The sequence below is a fragment of the Chelonus insularis genome, unplaced genomic scaffold, assembly GCF_013357705.1.
Source record: "Chelonus insularis isolate UGA/USDA-ARS -01 unplaced genomic scaffold, ASM1335770v1 scaffold_277_pilon, whole genome shotgun sequence".
NCBI lineage: Eukaryota > Metazoa > Arthropoda > Insecta > Hymenoptera > Braconidae > Chelonus > Chelonus insularis.
Window position 1 is genome coordinate 212567 of NW_023276791.1, and position 25953 is coordinate 238519.

A 25953-nucleotide genomic window follows, 5' to 3' on the forward strand; every position below is an offset into this window, starting at 1 on the left:
GCGTCAAATTTAGATTTTATACATATTTTTAAATATTATACAATTATATATTAAAATTTTTTCTAATTGCTTCGCGCACGTCGGTATCGGTCGCATAATCTACAGGTGTCCGTCTCTAATGTAAATGTTGGCCCCATGAGACTTTAATGCAGCAATGGTGGATTTCAAATTTCGTGGATTCAGGATGCACATACAGGGCGTGTAGGGGTGTTTGCCCATTATCGTAGCTCCGTTTTCAAAACCAATGGTACTGGAACCTAAAAAAACTATGAACTTTAGAAAGCAGATTCAATCAATACATGCAAGTTACTGTTACTCGTAAAATTCAAAAAATCATTAAAATTAAAGTCATAGACCCTTATAACGATTATCGAAATTTTGATTATATTTTTTTTACAATACAATTGAGTCTGAAGAATCTAATGAGACCACTTTTATCCATCAGTCAATTTAGAGAAGAATTATTTTAAACCGTAATAACATGAAAAATCAACATTTTTATATAATTTTTTTTCAATTTGTTTTTTTTTTTTTTGTTTAAATTATAAAAAAAAATTCAATCTTCATTCAATTACTTGTAAAAACGTGATCAACAATTATACGTGGATGAGTGCGTTTACATGAGAATTTGGAGCTCTGAAACTAATAAAAGTTTTCATTTTTATATTCCCGTAATTTTCTCTGTTAATGTACAGTAAAAATGATGATTGAAAAAAATCACACTGAAAACTTATGATTTTTCGATTTTCTACAGCCAAAAAGCGAGATGACTGCAATAGTACAACATTACCGACTTAAAAAATTGTAGACTACACAAAAAATTTCTTCTGCAGTCGGTAACTACTCAGAAGGTATAGACCGGGCTCAATAGATAACAATTCAGGCAATAATCTTGAATAAAATTTTAAAACAATATTTGATATTACACAGTCTGTTGACACACAGAAGTATTGAAGATTTAGAACGAAAACAATTAATAAATAATTATAATTATTTATATTATACAGTTATAATTAATAATTACTTTTTTATTTCTATAAAAAACAAAAAATGACTATTTCTTGTATAATTAGAAAATTTAGATTAAACAATTTTTAAGTGGGGATAGTCTCTATTGTTAAAGGGAATACCTAAAGGGTGTTCAATCATGGAATATTTGAATTACTTCAGGTGCAGAATCTCTATTGAAAAAAAAACTACTTCATCGATAATGGCGTCTGTTTCCTTTCTGCAGCAGCATCTGACGCTGATCTTACGTTATCAGGAAACCAAAAGACAGCAACACACGTAAGTCTAACGGAAGTCTGTTTCCGAATGGCTACAAGGAATGTACCATATAATTGGGAAAGAAAGTCATGTTCCTGCTGTAAAATGAGTTAGGATAGGGCGAGCTCGCTGGAACTCGAGCGAAGACAAGAACTGTCTATTTTAACAGGTTGTAGTTAGGTTCTCACAACACAAGTAGAAGTACTATCCTTCGACAAATTTATTATGTTTCATTTTCTTCCATCACCAGGGCACCGGAAAGAGTAACACAGTATTACATTACATTGATATAAATATGTTTTACGCTATGTTTTTTTATTTTCTTTTTTGACTCATGCTATCTTCAAAAAGAGATGCTTCGATGTAAATAGTATTTTTAATTTCATTTATATTCATGTAAGAATTGTTAACAACTTTTAGAAAATTGTTTCATATTGACCTTCGTCGTACAATAAATATACAAGGTAATATCGAAAATTTTATCGAAATAATACACAATAGAAGTTCAAAAATCGGAATAAATTTAATGTATGCTTGGCATCAGTCAAATATTTTTATGGAACGTTTGTGCTGTGTTTTTGTAATGAATATTCTCGGATTAAGAGAAAAATGAAAGGATATATTTTAATGCCAGGATATCAAAAACATTATCAGAACTTTTCGAAGTATACTTAGTTTTCCTATACATATCAGGTGTCAGAAATTATTAATAATTCCTAGAGAAGAATTTTCGATTTGTATTGTAAAAATTACTTTATTTCAATAATTTAATAATTATTCATTTCAAATTAAGTAAAAGAAAAAATGTACGTAAGTGTAAATAAATGTGAATAATAAATACGTGAAATTCAGTAAATTCATCTTAATTCAAATTATACAAAACTTTAGAAATTAGTTTGAATATAACATTTTTAATTTTTTAATTATCATCTAAAAAGTTAAAACTACATTTTTGTAGAATAATGTTAAGTTTTTAGTACATAATATTCTATAATAATATTATTTGGAATTACAATGATACGATTTACATTCAATTATCAGCCATATCGAACAATACGTAACGAAAGATCGTTGTAGCTTGCAATATTTTACTTCTCATAAATTTCATGCAAATCTATGTGTAACACGGAATGTATTTTTATTAATGATTTTATTTAAATGTAAATTAAAGCTTCAGTTGAACTGAGGACAGCACAAAGCACTGAATACTATTTCAATAAGACATTTTTATATTATGGTATAAAGTACTAGATGATTCTTTTAGTAAATACACACTTGATAAAATGTAACATTTAAATCTTAAAAACTAGATTTTGATAAAATAGAAATATTATTATTTGTCGTAATAAATTAAGATAGTGATTATTTATTAATTGTCTATTATTATCGCTTTGGTATACAGACTGGTATACTGTAATTTGTGATATGTTCTCAAAGATTTGACACTATAATAATTGATAAAATATCACTCTTCGAGCAGATAAATTAATAATTCATACACAGCAATTTAATTTTGATTGTATTATTTCGAAATTGAATTAAATAAAAATGGAAGTATAATTTTCATTATAATACAATATTTCCGTTGTTTTATGTACATTCACTTATTTACCATTAGGCCGCGGCTACTTGACTGTGTTTAAAATACAATTTGTTATAATCTTGTTTATTATTAAATTTTAAATTCTCAATCATAGAACTAAAACAGTGCAATATTCACAAAAAATATTATTAGAAATTCCATATTTTTTTTTAAATTCAAATAATACAGTATATAATATAAAAAATCCCTTAATTTTCACGGTTCTTTTTTTAATAAAATATTATGTATATAAAAATTACGATCGAATTGTTTATATAGTCGATAAAAAACATTATTCTATTCATTTAACATTAGTTGGCCAGTACGAGAAACATAGATCACGAATAGGATCCATACATTTTACAGTTGATATTTTTATTTTTATTTGGACTTTTATTAGAGCGTATGATGTGGATTTATGTTTACGACTTGAAGTATTGCAAGCTTATAATGATTCTCAAGAGAACCGAGAAAATTTATTGATATTTTCGGTCAAGACGTCCAGCGTCATGTTGGACGAATCCAGCGTCCTATAATTTGATTTGACATATAAATATATATGTATATATATGTATGTATTTTTTTTTTTTAAATCATTCTGAACATTTATATATTATAGCACTACTTTATTATAGTTTTAATTTCATCATAAATTATCAAATCACGGCATTGCAAACGACGTCAGCATTAATATTATGCTATGTCGTTCTTACTAGAAAGAAGTTAATAAATGGAAATATAGAGTTTTTTATATTTATTATTATAAAGTTATAGAATTAAAGATTGTCCTGTTAACATTATAATAAGACTTAATGTAAAGTAGAATTACATCAATGGATTATAATTTCAGTGATACATCTGTACTTACTTTATGAAACATTTTCTGCAATTTTATTAAATTATTCTCTTATGCTTCAGTAATATATCAATATTAAATATAATTTTTAAATAGATATGTTTGATTCTTTTTCAATAAATTATATTTAAGTGTCAATTTATATAACAGATATTTTATAGTACATGAAGGTTCTCACAGCTTTTACTTTTGCTATCATTCATACACATTTTGTTTAAAATTTCACGAGCAAGATTAAGGCTAAGGGCAGTTTTACTACCATGTATTTTAGAGAGTATTTTATTTTTACTTCCTTGTCGGCGCAATTTTTTATCTCGTACCTCACGTAATCGTATTTGCTTAAGAATTCCAACTAGTAGCTCATCAACATTATGTTGGATCCCACTTGATGTTTCGATAAATTTGCATTCTCGTGATGTGGCCAATTGTTTTCCCTCTTTAATAAAAAGTATTCCATTATTATTGAATTTTCTTTAAAAGATAATAATAAATATGAGTGTAGACGTACCATTCGACGAGATTGTTCGACTTCTTTCAAGATCAGATTTGTTGCCAACTACGATGACAGATCGGTCTTGCGTATAGTGTTCTCGCCAAAGATAATTAAGCATTTCTTCAGCAACTTGAAAGCTTGCTCGTGAAACTATTGAATAAATTACGACACAGGCATGTGGCTCATAAGTTGATAAAGAGTTTTCAACCTGTAATGTTGACATATATTAGTTTATCTGTCTAGTACATCATTAGTTTCATCATTATTTCAGTTTTATTAGAATAATAAGTACTATTTTTAAATTAGTGCTAATTCAAGTTTAAATTAGGTAATATTTTTTAGTCAAGCTTTATTTTTCACAATTTATTGAAGCTTAATTGGCTTGATTCATACTACATTTTATTCTGTATGTATAGATATTATTTCTAACATTTGTATACTCAAACAAAAACACTTTAGTTTTTAAAGATGAAGAAATATGTAAACTTATTTTACATATTCCTTTGTATGTAAAGATACAAATAAAAATACAGTGGATAAATTGATTCTTCTTTGATAATATAAAATAAATGTAACGATTCAATTTATTCTTTACTTCTGTCTATGCATTTTCTTGAATTCCATTTTATTCTTCTCTCTAAACTATTTTATGAATATATGTGAAATTTTTTATCTTTTAAAAATGATTGAACTTAGTTTAATGTAATATTAAAAAAACAACATACACTCATTTCTATATGAGGGTGATCGATAAATATCATTTCAGACTCTTCGCCATCAAGTAAAATGGAGACTGTTTTTTCGCCAAACTCATCATCTGAAAAAATACAAAAAACATTCAATATATCTATATATTTTAATTTTTTTTTTTTAATAATAACATATAATTCTACATTGAATATTTTTCCACATATGTGTATCTTTACATATCATATTCTAATTTAAATTGTGATATCTCAAAATAGGTCAACAACATCCATGTACAGAAAAGTAATTTTTTTACGTATGAAAGAAAAGTTTATAAATATTGAAAATAATATTTGAAAACTTGTATTCACTTAAAAGGTCATTTTTAGTTTGAAGTTGACTGCAAGATGGAGATTGATGGTAAATTAAGTTTTCTAATAAGAAAAATACAATAGTAAACTAGAAAAAATAATAATAATAGTTAATGAAATTAATTATCGAATGATGTTATCAATAAAAGTAAAACAATTTAGAAAATTATTTTGTAAATAAAACTTATCATTTTTAATGGATCAGCAGTTGCAGTAAAATTCACATGTTTTGATATCAATCGCCGTAACTACTTTATTTAGTATTAAAGTGAACATAGATTTTCCATTACCGCGCGATGTGTACACTAACTGGACACATCTGTGTGCTTTGTAGTTGATGAAAAGGGGTCGAACTGTTTCAGTAGTACGTGCGCACAATATTATACAGGATGGAAAAGCTTCCTTTGTAACCGCGAGTCTGGTAGTTGTTATCTAAATTTCAATTTTAATAATATTAACAATATGTTGAAGCTTTAAAGAAATCGACTACAGGTAAATATGATATATCCTCAGTAATTAATATCCTGTCTTTGTAAAAGTATAAAAAAAGCTGACATGCAATTAAAATTATAATTATAATGAATGTAATATAAATTGTTTCAGTGCCATGGAAATGTCAGCAGCTGCGTAACCAATTCAATGCAATTTAGTTCTAGGTAATTTCACTGAAAAATGTGAGTCTTTAAAGGTCATAATTTAGCTAATTTAGAAGCTAATTATATATGTTCAATTGACGTTAGAAATATATCACAGGATTCTAATTATATGTTGAAAGAGCTTGCATGGACCAATATAGATTGAATTATATCATTCTCATGAATGAAATTAAACTTCATTATTTGTCCAATCAGTTTCTCTCATAAATTTTTTTTTCCTACTTCAGTTATTGATTTTTCTACAATCGAATAAAAATAACTCAAATTTTTTCTTCACATCACTGTATTTGCTGTAAAAAGTGACATATTACATTATGGTGTATCACTTTTAGTAGTATACACTTGGATAAATCTTAGTGGGATAAAATTACTAGCAGTCAACTTCAAACTAAAGATTAGCTTTTACGAGTTTTGATGATAACTTTGAGACTAAAAAATAAATTGTGGGTAACTTTACCTTGACATGTTTAATTTCTGGTAAATTTTTCAATTATTCAAATGAGTTATGAATAAATCTATGAAATTGTGAATAACTTAGAGGAATTGTTGAATTTTAATTTTCAACTGAATTAAACAATTTAAATAAATCTTTAATCCAATATTTTCCATCATAGTCATTTTTAAATATAAAGTTTTGAGAATTTTTGAATAAAATCATTCAACTGCATTACAAAGTTACTGATTTAGTACTTTGAATGTAAAAATAAAGTTAAAAAATAAAAATACATTCTTTTGTACTAACTATTGTTCTAACAAACTACTCATATAATGTGCTACGTTTCTTCTATTATATATGCTTTTCGTGCTTTTATCAAAGTAAAATGTGATATATTTTTATTTCAAAATGAATAAAAGCTAGTAGAATTGTTTTATAAATCTAAAAAGTTATTAAAATGTGGTAATTGCTAAAACATACACAAATTGGATTAAATTAAACTTTTAAAGATGAAAAAATAAGATTTGTTTGTATAGAAAATTACTTTGTCGATTTCAAAAGAGTAAATGAAAATAGTGTTTTATTTATCTTGAATGTAGAGCAACAAACATGATTGTTTCATAAAAAAAAATTATCAGATTATGTCTTTATAAGATAGAGTTGAAGAGTCATCTGAAGAGAATTAATTTTTCAGAATAATACATTCATATTGATTAGAACTAGTTTAACATGCATAAATCATCTTTTCCATGCATAAAATTGAATCTGTTAGAATTATTTGAAAAAAAAAATTGTTTGAATACGAAAAAAAAAATTTAACTAACACTAATTTAATGAGAAAAAAATATTTCAATGTAATTTGAATTTTCTAATAACTTTCAAATATTTTTTTTATTAATTTTTTCTTTTACCTTTACCTGATAGCAATAGTGAATGCATATTCCAAACAAAAAGCAGCAGAAATAGAATTTTTGTCAGTTTTAAAAACATTTCTAGGTAATTTTTAAAAGGGTATATGATATGTCATTGAATTTTTATCCAATATTATTTTATAAATAAACACTACAATCAAAATATTTGAGAGTAACGAATATACTTTGGTGTAACTTAAAACTGACCAAGCATCAGAAAATTTCAATGTAGAATTTTTAATAATATTTAAATATTATTTAATTATAAAACTCTTCTTAAACATTTTCATTCTTGTTCATAAGCTTCAAAGTACATTCATATGACTCTTTATATTTGATAGCTGTTAATAAGTCACTATTCATCTGAGAATTGAATGATGTATTCAGGTGATAGTTGAAAATATTTCTTCAACTTCTATAGAATGAAACTCACATGTCTATGATTTGAATAACGTTTTTACAAATTGAAATTTGAATTTTAAAAATTTTGTTTAAATACTTTTATACATTTTTATGCTTTAAATATTGATTTAAAAAAGAAAAAGAATAACTCGACATTTTTTTATGATATACATAAAAGTCAGTATGATTTTATGACACTCATTCCATGATAAAAATTTGCAGTGCAATATAACTGAAATATTCGTACAATAAAATTTTTTATCAATACATAATCGATATGACCTCTGTTTTGAATAACATTTTCTACAATGTGGTCTTTTGCTATCTCATTCGTCCTTTATTTTTTTCTCCCTCCATTAGATAGCAATGAATAGGTGGACTATTTCAAACAGGAGATCGAATGCAGACTGCACACATATATCGAGTGAATCAGAGTCAGAACAGCTACATACGTTATTTGGGTAGATATGCATTGAGGCAAGAAATTGTAGACTTGCAATTGTATAGAAAATCTTTCCACCACGTAAATATATATTTATTTGATAATAATTTGCATATAATTACGAAATATAATCATCATTTGATTTTAATTTTTAAAATTAACATGATTGATCAATGCTAATCATGGGAAATACGAGAATTTTAGATGATTTTTATGGACCCAATTTATCCTGAATGATTACAAAAATATTATGTAATAAAAATCATCGTGATTGATTGAAAAATAAATACCTCACATGGTTGTTCAAACACATTTTTACTGGCATTTAAAATTGGATTAAATTAGTGAGATTCAATTTGAGCTGCTTGTTAGTGGGATTATATTTGTATAATGATTCAGATATTTATGATAGAATAAATCAATCATTATTATATAATTTTATAAATTGTTGAAATTTATTTAAATTAATTATCATCTGACTAATGAAGTTTATTGAAAAAAATTATCCCAATGTAGACATAGAATCATAATGAAAAATATGTCGATATTATCAACATAGTTGATTGTGAACTAATTTAAAAAGTATTATTAATTAAAATGTAATTCATTGATTATTTAATAAGCAGATGAGTTTAATTAAACTCTGTATGAAAACTTTGATTTCATTATTTACTTCCTTTCAGATATAAATATTTGGTTATGTGAGTTGCTGATTAGTATATTGATCATGTTTTTTATATATACGTTCTTGTAAAATAAAACGTAAAAGTTTCTAAAACTTATTTACCAACTTTGACTCATTGAAATACGTTAATTACATACTTTTAAAACCTATTCCGCAAGCTTTTGATGAAAAAAAAATTTATCTCAAAGCTGAATGTCGAAAAATAAGGAAAGAAAACTGAGAAAAAAAGCTCTTTGACGATAAATAAAAATGGTTAAGACTTCTCTTTGAAAAATGTAAATTTAAAAATAAATATGTAAAGTTGAAAAAATAACTAAATGAATTTATATTTATAAGAAAAGCTTCAAGTTTCTAAACTTACCCAAACTTGCATCATAAGTGTTCATATATTCACTAGTCATAAACTGTGAAACTAATGCTGTTTTTCCTACACCTGAGTCACCTAAGAGGACGACACGATATTTTGGAACTTCTTCTACTTCACTTTCAGTGCTATCACCAACGACTCCTTGACCACTGCAACATGATCCTTCAAATGGTGATCGCTCTCCTGATACATTGCTATTTCTGTCAACAAAAAAAAAATATATTCCATTTAATACTGCATATAGCTATTTAAATGACTATTTATTTAATATTTAATTATCACTATAAACTAGTTTTGGTGTAATAATTATTATTGTATTGATCATATGTGATATATTCAATATATTTGATGTTCACTGATGTGGAAAATCCAACAGTCGTAGAAAAAAGTACAACTATAAAATCGATAAAAAAGAATTTGGTTTCTACTTGAGGTTTTTTTCATCTTTTTTCCAAACGATTTAAACGAATCTTATATATTCGGAAGCGATGCTAACAAATTTAGTCAGGGGATTTGATTTTTTGTTTTTTAGCTTCTTATAGCTTCACTTTCAATTCCACTACATTGAATATGAAAAGATTACACTGTTGGTACATTTCACATCCGAAAGAATTTTTTAATTCGATCAGTTCTTCATGATGGTTTTGTTTAATCTAATTTTTTATCAGAAATTTTAAATTAATTTCTTTGTCAAAAGTGAAAACCCTTTTCATTCCTTTTTCCCTTTCATTGAATAGATTAAATCCTTTTATGATTTTACAGATTTTCATTTCAATCTGAACAAGATAGGAGGAAAATTTGATTTCAATTATAAAAATCCGATCGAGTGTAACTAGTATTGTCTGTCGTTGAAGGTTCACTTATCTTAGCTTACAATCCACACTTTTAATTTTTTATTTAATTAACTATTCATCATTGTTACTAAAGTAAATAATATTATCTTTATATCCTTGACCTTTTCTCCTTATATTTTAGTTTCATTGGTAATGGAACAATCATTGAGAGCCATAAAGTTTAGTTTTTCATATGTTAACATAAAAACTTTATCAGTTTATTCAAATATTAATAGTCATCTCAGGAGCTTTAATATTTTTTTAATTATTATACAGATTAAAAAAAAAAATACAGGTTATTGTATAGTTACATATGTTTCTGTTTCTTTTCAGACTCGTGAAAAATTCTATTAGCAAGGTTTGAGACGATTAAAAGATGATGTATGAATAGACCAACAGATAAGAGTTTAAAGAAAAGTCAGTCGTGTAATCTACCAAGTAATAAAGCAAATGAGTTTTGATTGCAATATTCTAAGTCAGATACCACCAATATTCTGTCTAAAACTTCTTCGATCATCTTGTCTAGATTAATTTTGGTTCTTCAGGTTTAGAGTTCATTAGAAAGACTTATCATTCAATCAAGAATGCCTTGGTCTTTTGTTGAATGATAAATGACTTTTAGATTGGACGAAGGAACTTGGAAGATAATCAGTTCACTTACACACTCAAACATAAAGCTAGAGAAGTGTTTACAGTAAAAATAGATCAGCAGCTTAAAGTCTCTGTAAAAAAACAAAAAATTAAGAATGTTTGGATACATACTTCAATTTTTTATGATACTTAAAATTAAATATTAAATCATAATGACCAGTTGAACATTTATTTTATTAATTATAAGAATAAATTATTTTAATGAATCTAATTGATGTTTTTTAAAAATTTCATTAAAAAAAAAATTTCATTTAGTAAATAAAATATCAGTGGTAGCAATTTACCTTCACCATTTTCAACCCCAATTTTACCTACAATTTTACATTAGTGGGTTCATAAATGATGTAATAAAAAAGTTAACTGAAAAATAATGATAATAAAACAATTGAATAGCTGTGTTGAGTGCTTTCAAGTTGATTTTAACCGGTTATTTTCTTTATATTACCTATAAAATGGAGTCACTTTGAAAAATTAAATTGCAGAAAAAGAACATAAAAATAAATAAGCTCTTAAGAGTATCTCACTTGAGTTGATATCGCGTTAGACGTACATCCGCGTGAAATTGTGTTTTACATAGATCCCCTAAATTCGTAAGGATGCTATTAATAGTGTATGCAAAGAGAATACTACAATTTCTTGATGAAAATCGGATTTTACAAACATTCATTACATTACATTATTTCAGTCAATTTCAACCAAATTTCATTGTTTTATTTCTCTGGTTTCATTTTACCTATTGAAATAATGAATATTTGAAATACTGATATCCATTAAAATATTAATATTTGATTATCACAATAATAAATATTTATTGAACAAACATTTAATGAACACAATTAAATCGATTTCAACATTTACTACTGTAATATTGTGTCATATTGATTTAATTATACAGTCATCAGAAATTATTTATCAACAAAAAGCTATTGAATACTTATTACTAATATTTATAAAAAAAATTAGAGATAATAATAAAATAATTTATCAGCTATAAACTAAAAAATACAGTAATCTATTTTTAGAATCGGTTTAATATTGATGAACTTTAATTGATAATAAAATCTTCACTAATTTTTTTATCAGTAGGCTAATTTTTATTCAGGATGATCCTATATTTTTGAATATTCCCAGGGAAGTAATAACACGGTTCCAACAGCTATTATCGATTTTTTATAAAATATGTTACCTTAGAATGTCTGGTGTGTAATTAAGACGTTAAGCTAGGTCATGATGGTAATTATTTAGAGTTACAAATCAAAATAATCCACTGTAATTTATTATCCAGACATAAAAAACTGATGTGTGAATTGAACTTATTTTCACAAGGTGATAAATAAAAAGTAAGTGGCCACAAGTGTGTCATTCTTGGCTGAATTCCATTACATGAATTCAAAAACACAGGAATACCAGATGAATCATAGATGATGCGGTGCTAACGTGAGCATTATGAATAACAATATATCAATGGATTCAAGAGTGATTCACCTGGCAGATGATATTGCATATATTTTACTAATCTATGCTATTCCGAGATATGGCTAATTTATTGGCTAATTTATCAATTCATCATCAGTTGATTGCAGTGTAACTGAAATTTCAGAAATAGTTGTTTGATGGTCTAACTATGCTGGTTATTGGCAAGTTTAAAGAATCAATTGTAGCCAAAATAAAAATTCCAATGACACTTGTGTGATTGTCATCCAAATAAAATCCAAGAAAAATAAAATATCAGTTACTGAAACATAAAAATTAATTTTCAATAGTACAGTATATTTTAAGTAATATAATAAATTGTATTGAACAATCCATCACTGGATTTCATTTATATTACATTACAAAAAAAGAGAAACAATTACAAAATAAAATAAAAGAAAACAATGTTTAATATTAAATAAATAAATTCCAATGGCAGACATTTTGAGTTGGATGAATTAATAAATATGCTTAAAGGATTTAGATAAGATTAAAATCAGATTACATGTTCTGATCCAGGAATTGTTCTTGAAAAGGACAAAACTATCTATCGAAATAAAAAGTTCTAAATAACTCAAAAAAATTTCTCCAAGTCAGAGATTAGAAAGAAAGCTGCTCTTACAGATATCTAAGAGAATCGAGAAACTTTTCGTTCAGTAGAAGATTAAGAATCGTAAATTTAAAACTGCATAAAAGCTTTAGAAAGCTCGTGGATATAATATAACAAATATATATCACAAATTAAAATAATGAGAGAAATAAGACAAATTATATTTCTTTTCACTATCATCTTTCTTTCTAATTTAAAATATAATACTTTTAAATGTAATATTTATCTGAAGAAAATAACAATAAAATGTTACAAGATATAAATAAACCCATGAGATTTTTATGTTTTAGTCCATTAGATTTAAAATCCAATAACTATATAAGAAATACAAAATAGACTCTAGGATAGCTCGAGTGATGCTCAGGTGTTGAAGTATATTTTATTGCTTTTTTGTTATTTCTTTTTTCTTTTTAGAAGGTGTATTAGTTTCCAAGTCTCAACGCCTTAAACGTATCGATCGAAAGCAACGTGGTATTTGATAATCTCACTGCTGGAAATGGCGCTTGTCTTCCACCCCTGACATCTTGAGCACTTAAGCTTAGATACATTTTGCTTCATATAAAATGTTCAGTAAATTCACAATGAATAATTAACAATATTGATTCTTAAAATACTAGTGAATTAACTTTAAAATATGTTCAAAAATTTTTAACTCAATTTAGGATTCTTTCAGATGATCAACATTTATGTTTATAAATTATAAGAAAAAAAAATTTTAAACTCTTTTTAATTTAAAAATAGTCAATTATGTATTTTTTATTGACTTTTAAATATTTAATCTTTTTCTTTTTATTAATAAATCAAATATTTTAGAGCAAATTCACTAAAAGTTGAATATATTTAAAGTTCTTTTTCTCATGAAAAGTTTCTATCTTGCTGAATCGTGAATTTTGCTTCTAACTTTTTATGTAAGACAAATGTAAAGTTTTCGAGTTGGTTGATACATTCGAATAAATTGAACGAATTTTCATTATCATTAAAACAAATTTCTTCATACTAATATTTCATATGCTAATGAAATTTTTTAGCAATCACTAAATGGAAATAATTATTCCATCTGCTAATTGGTTTAACAATAATCTTTGAATGATGAGAGAAATGGGAAAATCAATGAAAATAAAACGAATAATCACAACATCACTAATGAGTAATAATACATTATTAGCAAACATTAGACAGATTACTTGTATGTTAATGATTCGTAAATCACCAGCAATACAAAATTCCACGAATATCTTTTGGCTGCATGAGATATAAAATCGTCATCAGACAGCCCCTCTTGTATACTCTTAACACGTGATTCTTATTTTTCCCTGCTCGTTTTCTTCTTCATACGCAAGATTAGAATAGCTCAAACGTAGTGATTCTACTCACTGTCGTGCTTGATCTCGAAGCGATCAGTTGTTTCATTTTAAATACACTTTTATTATTTTCAAGATAATCATGGAGGTTGCTACAAAAGGTAAGAGAAATATTTTATCTCAAGTTTCTTCTTGTGATTGTTGAAGAAAACATTTAATTTCAAGTAAATAAGACACAAATGAACTTTTAAACAAATTGGATGTTGAATTATTTTAATCGAGACTCATTAAAATAACTCTTAAAGCTCGTTTTCTTCACGTTTATTCTGATTTAACGACAAGCTATAGTATTAATTCCTTAGGAACTGTGTGGTGTGTATAAAGATGAAATCTCTTTTAAAAAAGTGAATTCAGCAATACCAGTATTTCAACTGAGACAATAAAGAAAAATTGCTCTCGCGAGATCTTTTTAACTGTAGAAAATTAGCTGTAGAATACTTGGACTTGGAGAAATAGGAACGAATATTACGAGAAATGGTGGGTACTTGGTATTTTCGTAGACAGTTTCTGAGGGTCAGTAATAGTGCTAGGGTAAGCTGATGATATAGAAGAGATGAGAAAAATAGAAAAAACAGGGCTGAACCAGCTTAACTTTTCTGTAATGTTTCTCTCTTGTGCTCGAGGCACCCTATTTGCTCACTCTTTATCCACCTTGCCCCATCATCTTCAAGATATTTCTAGATATTATCATTTGATATACTTGTTAAACATAAACGAAATAATACTCCTACGTTTTGTGAACATTAATTAAATTTTAATGGTATCATATTAATGTAGAGCTTGTCATTAAGAAAGACGTAAGTTCTACGTAGTGTATTTATTATTTTTATCATTTTGGAAAATATTATTTTTCCTTATTTTATTTTATTAAAGTAATTTTGTTCTTATTTGCAGCTAGTGACGCAGCAACGAGCTTAGTTGAACAACATTCAAACATGAATATCACATCAGCATCATCGACTGTGAAATCATCCAAATCCGTTCAGAGTATTCAAACGAAACAGGTAATTGAATCGTCACGGTCTGTAAAATCTGTCACGTCGTCATCAATAAAATCACACAAATCCATGGAGGTAGAAGAAGAAATTGAATATACAGAATAAAGTAGTATAAAAAAGAGCATTTTCAACAAATCAAAAATTCCCTCTATCGACATCTTTGGAGCAAGTATTTTTTATTCTGAACAAAAAGAAAAAATCGAGAATTTTTTTCTACTCTTCTACGCTGTGTTTTTTTTTCGTTGTCTTGCAATTCCTATCGATAAGTATGTCTTTCAAACTACGATCCGATTTCATCGAGTAATCAAGAATCTATCCAGTTCACATGATATCATTCAGACCACTAAAATGTTCTTTACGACAACCATAAACGATTTCTACTCCAAAAATGAACGATCATGGATCACTATAAAATCCTATTCGGCAGTATCTTAGCTCAGATTTTCAACGTTCCATTTACCTTCTGAATACATCCCTTCGACATTCGAAAGTCGTATTACGAAGACCCGTCAATTTATCGCACCTGGAGTTGATTAAACCAATCTCATAAAACACTTTTCTTCACCATGCCACTATCATTTGTTCATTGGCCAACTGGAGGAGCTTCAACGTAGATGTGTTTTCTTTTTTGTCATCATTTCAAAAAACTCCAATGACTAAGGAACTTTCTTTCATCGATGCAATATCCTTCATCAGTTATCAAGACCGGTAATTATATAGCAAACATACACAACAGCAGTTACTAATGAAAAGAGAGGAAAAAATATTTAAGATTAGAAATGCTCGGTCACTCATCTGTCTGTGAGATTCCCAAAATAACAATTCTGGCATTTGTGCCATGGCCGAACAGACACGCATATATGCATTGAATATAAAAAACATGACTAAACAAAAGAAAACAATGAAAAAAGAAGGGAAAAATTTTTGGCCGATACACTGTGAAATTTGGCAGCTTTCCAATTGCTCAAAACTTTGCCAAACCTTCAACAGTTGCTCGATCTTTCCTTCTCAGTTATACTCTACATACTTTTTCAATATTCGCTGTAATGTCTAATATATATTATCATATTGAATAAAGAAAAATTTATACATAAAATAGAATTTTTATTCATATCTTCAACCTTTTTTTTTATGTAATCACGTTTAATAAAGATGATTTAATAATACTGTTCACTGAATTTAGTTAATCAATACAATCCATGAAACCATAGAATACTTTTTTTTTAATCTTTGCTACTACTGAGGAGTAACATTCACAAAGCACGTGAGTATTCAAGTTTTCTATTGTCATCAATGTCCTATGGGTTCTTTGAGACGCAGGATCTTTCTCTTCATATCAACCAACGACTGTAATAAAGCAGAAAAATAAATAAAAAAGAAAATTCGACCGAATGTACGTGGAATATTGAAGAGCTTGTAATTCCAGAGGGAGTGAATTTTCTGATATTTTTTTATTTTTATTTCTCTAACGAAGGCATTTTCTTTTTTAATAATAATCAATGTCAACTATGTTGATAAATATTTAAACTATGATCGTTATTTTAGTTTCTGTTTTATTGTCTGAGTTATTAACATTCAATTAAATATTTGAATACTTCTATCTATTTATAAACAGATTGCTGAAGGATATTAGTGTTTATTGTTATTATTTATTTTCATGTAATTGCAAGAAGTTTCAAAGTAAAGAGCAGTAATATATTTTTTAAACTGTACTAGCAGTAAATTTAAGATGGAACTTTTAAATAAGAATGAAAATTAACAATTTGTAGTAGTAATTCAAGGAAAACGAGTTAATATTTCTTGGTAAGTTTCCACGTCCATTAAACCTGCTTCATTATATTCATCAGTCTTACAAAATTGATGATATTTCATTTACGGTAGTAGAAGAAGAAGCCAAAAAAAAAGATACAAAAAAGGGAGAAAACACTTAGGGTGTACATAGTGTAGAATCTATTTTTTACACATTGTTTATAGTCCTTGAAATATCATTAATATCAATCACATAAAATATTGTAGTATTTTACCTTAGTTTCTAGATCTCTTTCTTCAACAGAAAATGTCACACAAAACCCTAACCCTCTTTCACTTACCCCGAGGGATCAATTGACATGATTATTTTATGGTGGGAAGATACCAGTTCAGTTGGAAATATCGAGAAAAAAGTTTGCTCATTCATAGCATTCTGAATATTTTTCAATTTACTGGAAGATTTAAATAAGTTTGAAAAAAATTGGGGTATGACTTTGACTTGTTCGTTCTTTTTTCTTGTATCACTAGTTGGATAAAAAAGAACTTGAACGTTTTAGTAAATTTTTTTTTTTCACTTTAAACATTAAAAGAAGAAATATAATTTTTATTTTTGCTATGATTAATATTAGATGACTGTTATTTTTTTTTTATCAATTTTATAGTTTGAATAAAATTGTAATTTGGTAATAAAAAACTGAAATAAAATATTTTTATTCTCAGAAAATTTTAGTATCTGTGATATTGAAGGAAAAGTAGAAGTTTTACGATAATTCATAAATAAAAGTTCTGAAGTTATAGCTCATAAGTTACAATGAATAATTTTATATTGACATTAAAAATGATTATCTCATGTTTTTATTAAAAACAACGAATATCAATTACTAATTATCCTATCATTTGTCTTTTAATTAAACAACAAATGCTTTTTTAAATTCAAGATATGCAATTAAATTTTGAATAAAATTTAATAATTCAAATGTAAGGTCAAGGCAGAAGAAACAATTTAAATCATTTTCGATAGATTTATAAAAATATAAAAAAAAGTAACTAGCAATAGACTTCCTTGTGTAAATCTTCACTCGAGTCAAGTTAAAGTTAATCGAAAATCAACATGAGAATATTTATACTGACGAAAGTAGGATTTGAAGATGATTTGATAACTGTATTACAAGCTAAAGTTTGATATGTCGATCAATAAAAGGAGCACAAAAATACATGAGTAAGAAATAGTTTCAAAATGAGATTTGCACATTTGGTGAGAAAAAAAGATAAAATGACATTTGTAAAGATATAACATCTACATACCTACTGCTATTGACCGAGGTGTTACTTCTACTGCGTCGAGATATAATGGAGTCTCCACGATTCACCACACCTTTATGTGTAATGCTGAATGCCCTAAGTCTGTACAAGTCGTCACCAGCACGAGGATTGTATGCTTTCTCTGGCAAGCTATGAACACGTGGTCTGATATGATCGGGCACTGAAAAAATAAAATATATACAGTAATTCTTCAACATAATCATGAATATTTTAGCAAAAAATAACAAGTTTTTGATCTAATACAAATTCTGATTATCTTTGGACCAAAATAGATTAATGAAATTGATCTGAGGGTTGTATATGTATTAGCAGTAAACAATTAAATATTTTATTACTCTTTCATGTAGGGGAGATCCCTCAGGGTTCTTTGACTTATGAACGTATAAATTATTACTATGAAATGATAGCGCTAATTATACTATGTAGTTTTGAACTAAAATGAACTAGAAACTTAATCCTTCACTTGAATTAAAATTTCCTATTAGGGAATTATGTTTCCATGAAGGTGTAATTCAAGGTTTGTGAAAGCCAAACTAATTTTTTTTTTAAAGTTGAACTATTAATTTAATTAATTCCTAACAGAACCTCATATTATCACATATTGCTCGACCTTTAATTTTCGTCAGTATTACAGATAACACAGTTTCAAGTTTTACCCCAAAGTTCACTTTGAACAACTATCATAAAATGAAGCAGGTATTAAAAGTTTTTCTACTAAAAATTGCACATTTTTAGAATAAGTTTTCTTATTATTAATCATTAATATCAATGACCTTTGACCAGCATATTCTATTTATTCTCAAATAAAATTAATGACTAAATATAAATATTTATAAACTGGTTTAAAGAATAGCTGATATAACAGAAAATTGTAATTAATTACTGAGAAACAATTTAAAAAAGGTTCCATCATAAATGTCTTAATTTATATGAAAATTAATACAGCATTTAGTATTCATTGTTAGTTTTCACTAAACAAAAAAAATAATAGCGTGGAAATTTTTTTTCTGTTGGTTTAATATGCATTGAGTTAAAACATTATGTATCTGAGTTTCAGATGTAATTCGAGCCTAAGATAACAAGCTCATAGTCCATAAATTTCATTTTTTGGGGTTGTCCCTTATCATCCCCTCTCAGAGAATTAATTGACTTCGAAACATTTACTGGACAAAGTTTCCACTACACAGTTGGTCAACTTTGCTGTAGTGGTTTTGGGTCAGCCACATTTAGTCTCGATTGCCTAACTTAATTGAACATTTAATGAAGGTTGAAATCGTGCAATTCTGAGAGTACTGTAGATGAGGCTAATTTCAGTTGAAACTAGCCAAAAATTTTTATTATCTGAGTTTCTTATTCTTCTTCTTTTTTTTTTACAAACTTGTGAATAATTAGGTTGAATATTATTACTCAATCTCCAGTTTTAATCTCATCTTATTCACTTGATAATGATAATAGATTTAATTATCGAGATAAAATTTCCATTAAGTAATTTCAATTGAGAATGTTAATCCTAATGATTAGTGCTTTCCAAACACCAGTTCACCTGACAATCATTCTATTCTTGATATTTGGTAGTGGAGCATGCATTTTCTTTATTCTTTTATTAAAGTGCTATGAAAAAGACACTTGATGAATTTGAACTTTTCATCATTTGCATATTATTATGAATAAAACAATACCAAAGCTGTCAGAGCAGTTAAAAGTGATATAAAGATGTTCATTAATGTGCATATTAATTTATTCAGAGCTTATAATAAAATTAAATTGAAGATTTCATGTTCTACATCATAAATAATCTGTCTCTACTATCCACATAATGGTTTCTATTGGAAATCTGGCCTAGGCACATCACAGGACATCCAGAGTACAGAACACCAGCTCATCAGTATTCATAGCATCAAAGTCATCTCTGGCAGCAGTTGGCTTAACTGTGTAGCCTTTAACGTCTACCTCTATGTCTCTCACCACGTACATAATTTTTTGTGAAAAATAGAGATTATAAAGTAAAAAAATATTAGATGCCTAAAAAAAATAAATAACATGTGAAATGTTGAGATAAAGAAGGATGACTTCCTTCAAGAAAATCAATATTTCGGACGTTGCTAAGAAGACTGAATCTTTTTCTTCTCAACTTTCTCTTATACATCTTTTGAAATCATTTATGAACTGATGCTCATAAATTGCTCATTGATTTATTCATTTTCTATTTCAAAAGTTTCATTAATTTTTAGATTGAAGTAGGACTTGAATCAACATATGTTGCCTTTGATCTGTGTTTGCATTTCATTATATATTTGGAAATTCAACATTAGTTTTTCAACTGTTTATTCTTTACTTGAAAACTGTTGAACTTATTTTAATTAAATTTTTTGTTGTTTAATTTGATTTATTGCATTTACAGATTTTTTTAGTCCTAAAAAACAGCCTATCTTAGGAATAAGTTTCAATTTGTTGCAGCAGTAAAATTTCTTCTGCCTTAATTATTTTTATTAATAAAAGTTGATTTAGTAGGAGTTTTATTTATTTATAAAAATTAATACAAGTATATTACTTGAATAAAAATCATGAAACTTGGATATAATTAAGTCAAGTTTCATATCACAATCCTTTAACTTGAAATTGATTTATAGTTACGTCAGTTCCGATCTCTTTTCTGACTCGTTGAGCACAATTACGTTTACATCTACAGAACACCTAAATGAGATTATCTTAACAAGATATATCAACTATTAATTAATTATTTCTTCATTGGGTATAGCTTGAAATTGCTGTATTACTGAATCAAAAAACCAATAATTGTTCAATAATATGAGTCTGTATCTAAAATAAAAAGTGTAATTTTTTCACTAACTTGTTAGTGATATTGTTAAAAATTTTTCAGATTATTTTTCCGATATACAAGCATTCGAGTACTTCTGAGAAAGTTTTACAACTCCAGTTCACAAACATTTTTATATTAATTACAATAAATAATGAAGTGTCAAATAAATCACCATAATAAAAATAATAAAAGTATTTTGCATTGATTTATAATTTCTTTCTTTCGAAATATTGAAGATTTAAGCAAATAATTATAGTAGATTTGAAGAGAAATTTCCATTTAATTTGGAGAGTCTTCATCATATCAATGTCAAAATAAAAAAGTAATGTACTCTATTTTTCTCACTTACTTTGACAGCGGATTACACATAATAAAAATGACGATACATATCCTTCAACAATAAAATTTTGCTTTATTTTCATATTTTTTGCTCACAAGTCGTTTAGGAAAAAAAAACATTCCAACTTTTATCATTTGTTTTATATCTGCTGGAGGTGAAACTTCCATTTAAAAAAATAATTATAATATTTACAAAACATGGCTGGATATTATTTTCGAAAGCTTTGTTAGAAGACATTCTAGCTTTTCGCCCCACTTGAACATAATTCCACGTTAAATTGAAAGCAGGTCTCGGTCGAAGTTACTTTGAATATCTCTTTTCCTTGAAGCATTAGGACTGTATTATTCTACAGATGATCTTGGTGTTCAAAAAGAAGAAAGAGCGTACACACAATGTTTTATGCTGGACAAAAGGGTGATGGTGAACGTATTCATATAAAGAGATATAACTCACTTGTGAATAAACTCTCGTTGTGGTTGTAGGAACAATTTCCTTTCTTCAACCACTTCATTTTCTAGTGTATTAATGCTTTGAGTGTATAAGGGTCCATCAAAACCCCACACAACCTACCATACTCCTCGGAATTGCAAATTTGTGGTAGTTCATCGATTTTCCCTAATGTAGATAAGTTAAAGAACATAAATCGCTCTGTTTTCATCAAATAAAAATCATTTATCTCTGTCTTATTATTTTCAGCAGCTTTTTAGTGTACACTCAAACATTAGATATCAAAAATCTTTCCTAAGAATCTACGTTTTACATTTTTTTTTTCCATATCAATTTAACTACATCCATCATTTATCATTTTTGACAGGTACATCAACGTCATGGAAATGCATTATCTTATTTTTACTGTGAAAACTTTATCGTATTTATTCAGTTTATTTTTTTATGATAAAAAAGTTGAATTAAACTGTTTTCTTTTAGGAATGATTAATCATTATTATTGTTATTATCATTATTGGATATGAAATAGTATTCAAGGGAAATGAAACGGCTGCTGTCGGAGAGCAAATTGACTATCTATTGGTACGATCATAGTCATCTTTCAACAATTTTGCTCATGCGGATATGAAACCGCACATCAAATTGAATGTTGCCTCGGTGGAATGAGAATACTCAGGAGGTTTAGTATACCTTGAACGTATATGATAGTTCAAGAATTTATATTTTGTTTTATGATCGTATCGTAATACACGTACTTCAAGTGCATATTTAAAATTTTAATACCTCGATTATTTAATAACAAATAAGTGTTAAATAACAAAATTTCATCAATATTTAAAATAGATAGACAGATAAAAACAAAAGAATACCTTTTTCTTGCTCATGAAATAATTTAAAAACGATTTGTGGAAATTGATATCAAATATTTGTGAAAAAACCCCATTAAATTTTAATTCAACGTGACCTTACGACCTTAACCATTGAAAACTTTTTTCCAACTCCATTATTAAATCTGTCGTCTTGATATCAAATTCGATGCTAGAATAAAATTTCAAGAAGCGTTCAACTGATCGTGTACAATTATCTAGACTATTTAAGTATAGTAGATTATTGACAGGTATATTTATGAATTTTAAATTATTATAATTGAAGGTTAAGAAAAGAAAATATTTTCATCAAAAATTTAACAAAGTAAAAAACATTTTCTTTGAACTACCCACAAAAGTAAATGGAAATTAAACCAGATTATGCATAAAATAATGTTACTAGTGGAATTTTTAGGTGAATTAAAAATTAAAACTCTGCTCGGAAAAAATAAATATTTAAAAAACGCTTCAATCTGTATTTTTACAGTGAATTATCATATTTTAAATTGTACAATTATTAACACGATAAAATTTTTAGATGATTAAATAAAAAAAATATTAAACATAAAATTTGTTCATTATAAACATTTAATTTATTTGCATTGTTTGCAATAAAATATCTGTTAAATATAGTTAAAATTATTATTTATGTGAATGTGAGCTCGTTCTGATACTCAGTTTACATTGTACTATATCTGTGTCTGTATGAATGAGTATAATATAAGCAATCAATTCGTTGGTCAGATAAATTTTAAATAAGACAGTCAATACAAATTTTATTTCGTCCGAGTCCTTGAAAGCGTTGATTACAAACTGATCACACTACAAGCTGCACATTATACTTCGTATTGCTCGAATGATAAACAAAACTTTCCTTTGATTATGGGTAAGCAATAGACTTTATATAACCTCTATGTTCTTTTGTATATTATATATCTCTACAATATGGTAAGATAATTTTTGAATAAAATTACTGAGTCTGTTTATTCATGAAATTTTTAAAAACAAAACTATGATTGAACAGATAGATAATTGCTCAGTAAATAACTTACCAAAATTATATAACGAAACTTACTCTAAACACAGTAATAATCCACTGAGAATACCTGGTAATTCAAGAAAGTTAGAAGTTCGTCTCTGTCTACCACGTGGATGGGCATTGAAATTTAATGGTCCAATATCCTCATTACTGATATTAGTAGCATTTGAAACTTGACTATCTCGAGAACCTCGTCTTGATGCAAGATATGCTAAAACATACACAAATAATTGTTACGACGATATTTGCCGATGATATTTAATTATGAGTTAATAATGTGGATAATGGAATCAAAGGAAAATGCGTAGTTGTAAACTTCACTATCAAAACCGTGGAATTAATTTGAATAATTAGTGCAGTGTTTACTCACTAAAATTCTAAACACGTATTAATTTTCTAATCAATGATAATACATTAATCAACGTAATGTAAATAGCTAAAATACAATATCCATTATTTATAAGCAAATGTATTTTTTTAATTCAATGATTAATTAATTTAAAAGCACTATTTACTTTAAGTTTTATATTTTCAATAAACAATTTTAATGAATAAAACAAGATAGAATCCGATCAATTGATCGGATTATAAGTGATAATACTGGAACAAGTATTCATTTGAATATTGATTATTCAATAATTGATTTAATTACAGTTAAACAATTTTTGATATACTTTTGAACATATGGGAAGAATGAAAGAAAAGGAATTTAATTTTAATCAAATTATTTTTACGTGTTGGAGTAAGATGGTAAAGTAAAAAGGTCAAAACTTCCAAGTCCATTACCTAAACCACCTTTCATTGAACCTCTTCTTCGTGGACTGGAAAGTATTGTAACTTCAGTTTCAACATCATCAGTTGCAGCTGCATCTGTGAGATCACTAGTAGACCGCCGTGAAATATTTTTCGCTCTAGATCTTTTCGACATTTTCTCTGTGACCTCATTTAAGCATCCGTAACTCTTATTAAGGTGAAGACTTCCTAGTCTTTTTCTGACTTGTTGAGGACTATCTCTATCCTGACGTTGAGAAAATTTTGTATCTGATTCTTTGTAAATTTTTTCACAGATCTCTTGGCTCAAACTTGTCTCAAATGTATCAGCATCAGCCGCTCGAGGGCTTGGACTTCTTGAAGACGATGTGACAATTGTGGGTGAATTACATGGTCTCAAATTAAAGCAAGAATTTCTGCGAGAACGTTCAGCTACTCTAATTGGGCTTTTTTGTCCAAAGCTTTGCGGTGAGCCACAAGAGGGTGATCTGCTACGATTAATGGTTGAACTCATTGGAGTTGGAGAGACAGGATTTCGTGGAGGATAACTCAGGGTTTTTTCAAAAGTTTTACGTGGATTGCAAAATTGAAAAATAGGCGATTTAGCTTCAGATGCAAGACGTGGACTTTTCATTCCTGATGATGAATGTTGACTATGAAAGCTTAGACTCTTGCCTATACTACTTGATGTATTACTTTCAGACAAATGGCCAGAACGTGATGCAGATATAATAGAATCAATTTTCCCAAAATCATCAAAGTCAAAATTCGCATTTGGAGTTTCTGGATAATACTCTGGTGGGAATTCAAAAACTTTAGGAGTACTTGGGGATTTATTATTTAAGTTTTGGAGAGGATGACACGAATTTCGTTGTCCTGAAGCACATGATGAAAGTGGCTGAGGCAACTGTGGAAGCTGCCTTGGACTTCTTGGAGATTTGAGATTGGTATAAGAGCCTGGGCTATTCACTGCCATTTTCTAAGTGTCAAATACTTGAACAAAAATATTGTACTTTCTCTTCTTTCTTCTTTTTTAATTTCCCTTGGTTTTACTTCATTTCCATGACTTGTAATTATATTTTCATTTCATTTCCATACATTGTGAGCTTGGATTATATTTTAATGATATTTTGTCAACTGATTGTCACTATAAAATATGAATAAGTTCATTGTCCGATTGAACTTTCATCATATCAGGTCTGAGATTAATTAATGTTACCGTGGATACATACACAGCTACATATTATTTCCGTTATATTAATCGATATCTGATACAAGAGTTATTGAATTTATGTCTTGAAAAGCAGTATTCTAAAGATACATAACTCATTATTCATATTACTGTCAACAGAGTTCTTACAATGCTGTTCAATTATTGTTAATTGTTACAAATAATTCTCGTTAGTAAGAAATATTTTGCACGACTTTCTTTCATTGATTATTTTACTTGTTTATGCTTGATTATTATTTCTGTTCAAGAAAAATAAAGATAATTAATTTCTTTTTGATGATAACAA

General features: G+C 27.3%; 1 protein-coding gene across 1 annotated transcript; it reads right to left on the minus strand.

Annotated features, from left to right (window-relative positions):
- Positions 1–3810: 3810 nt before the first annotated feature.
- LOC118073268 (uncharacterized) lies at positions 3811–25447 on the minus strand. The gene is made up of 7 exons (XM_035093662.1): positions 24452–25447; positions 23733–23876; positions 18135–18312; positions 9149–9354; positions 4923–5014; positions 4213–4405; positions 3811–4140 (listed from the first exon to the last, which is right to left on the minus strand). The coding sequence occupies exons 1-7, from the start codon at positions 25410–25412 to the stop codon at positions 3860–3862; spliced, it is 2055 nt and encodes a 684-aa protein (XP_034949553.1). The 5' UTR covers positions 25413–25447; the 3' UTR covers positions 3811–3859.
- Positions 25448–25953: the final 506 nt, after the last annotated feature.

What these genes read in the sequence shown, in the direction of transcription:
- LOC118073268 (XM_035093662.1), bottom strand. Translation starts at nt 25,412, where the DNA reads ATGGCAGTGAATAGCCCAGGCTCTTATACCAATCTCAAATCTCCAAGA. An exon ending in TTCAATGAAAGGTGGTTTAG is followed by an intron (nt 23,877 to 24,451) that starts GTAATGGACTTG and finishes TGTATGTTTTAG; the next exon opens with CATATCTTGCATCAAGACGA. An exon ending in TAACTTTCTTGAATTACCAG is followed by an intron (nt 18,313 to 23,732) that starts GTATTCTCAGTG and finishes TTATTTTTTCAG; the next exon opens with TGCCCGATCATATCAGACCA.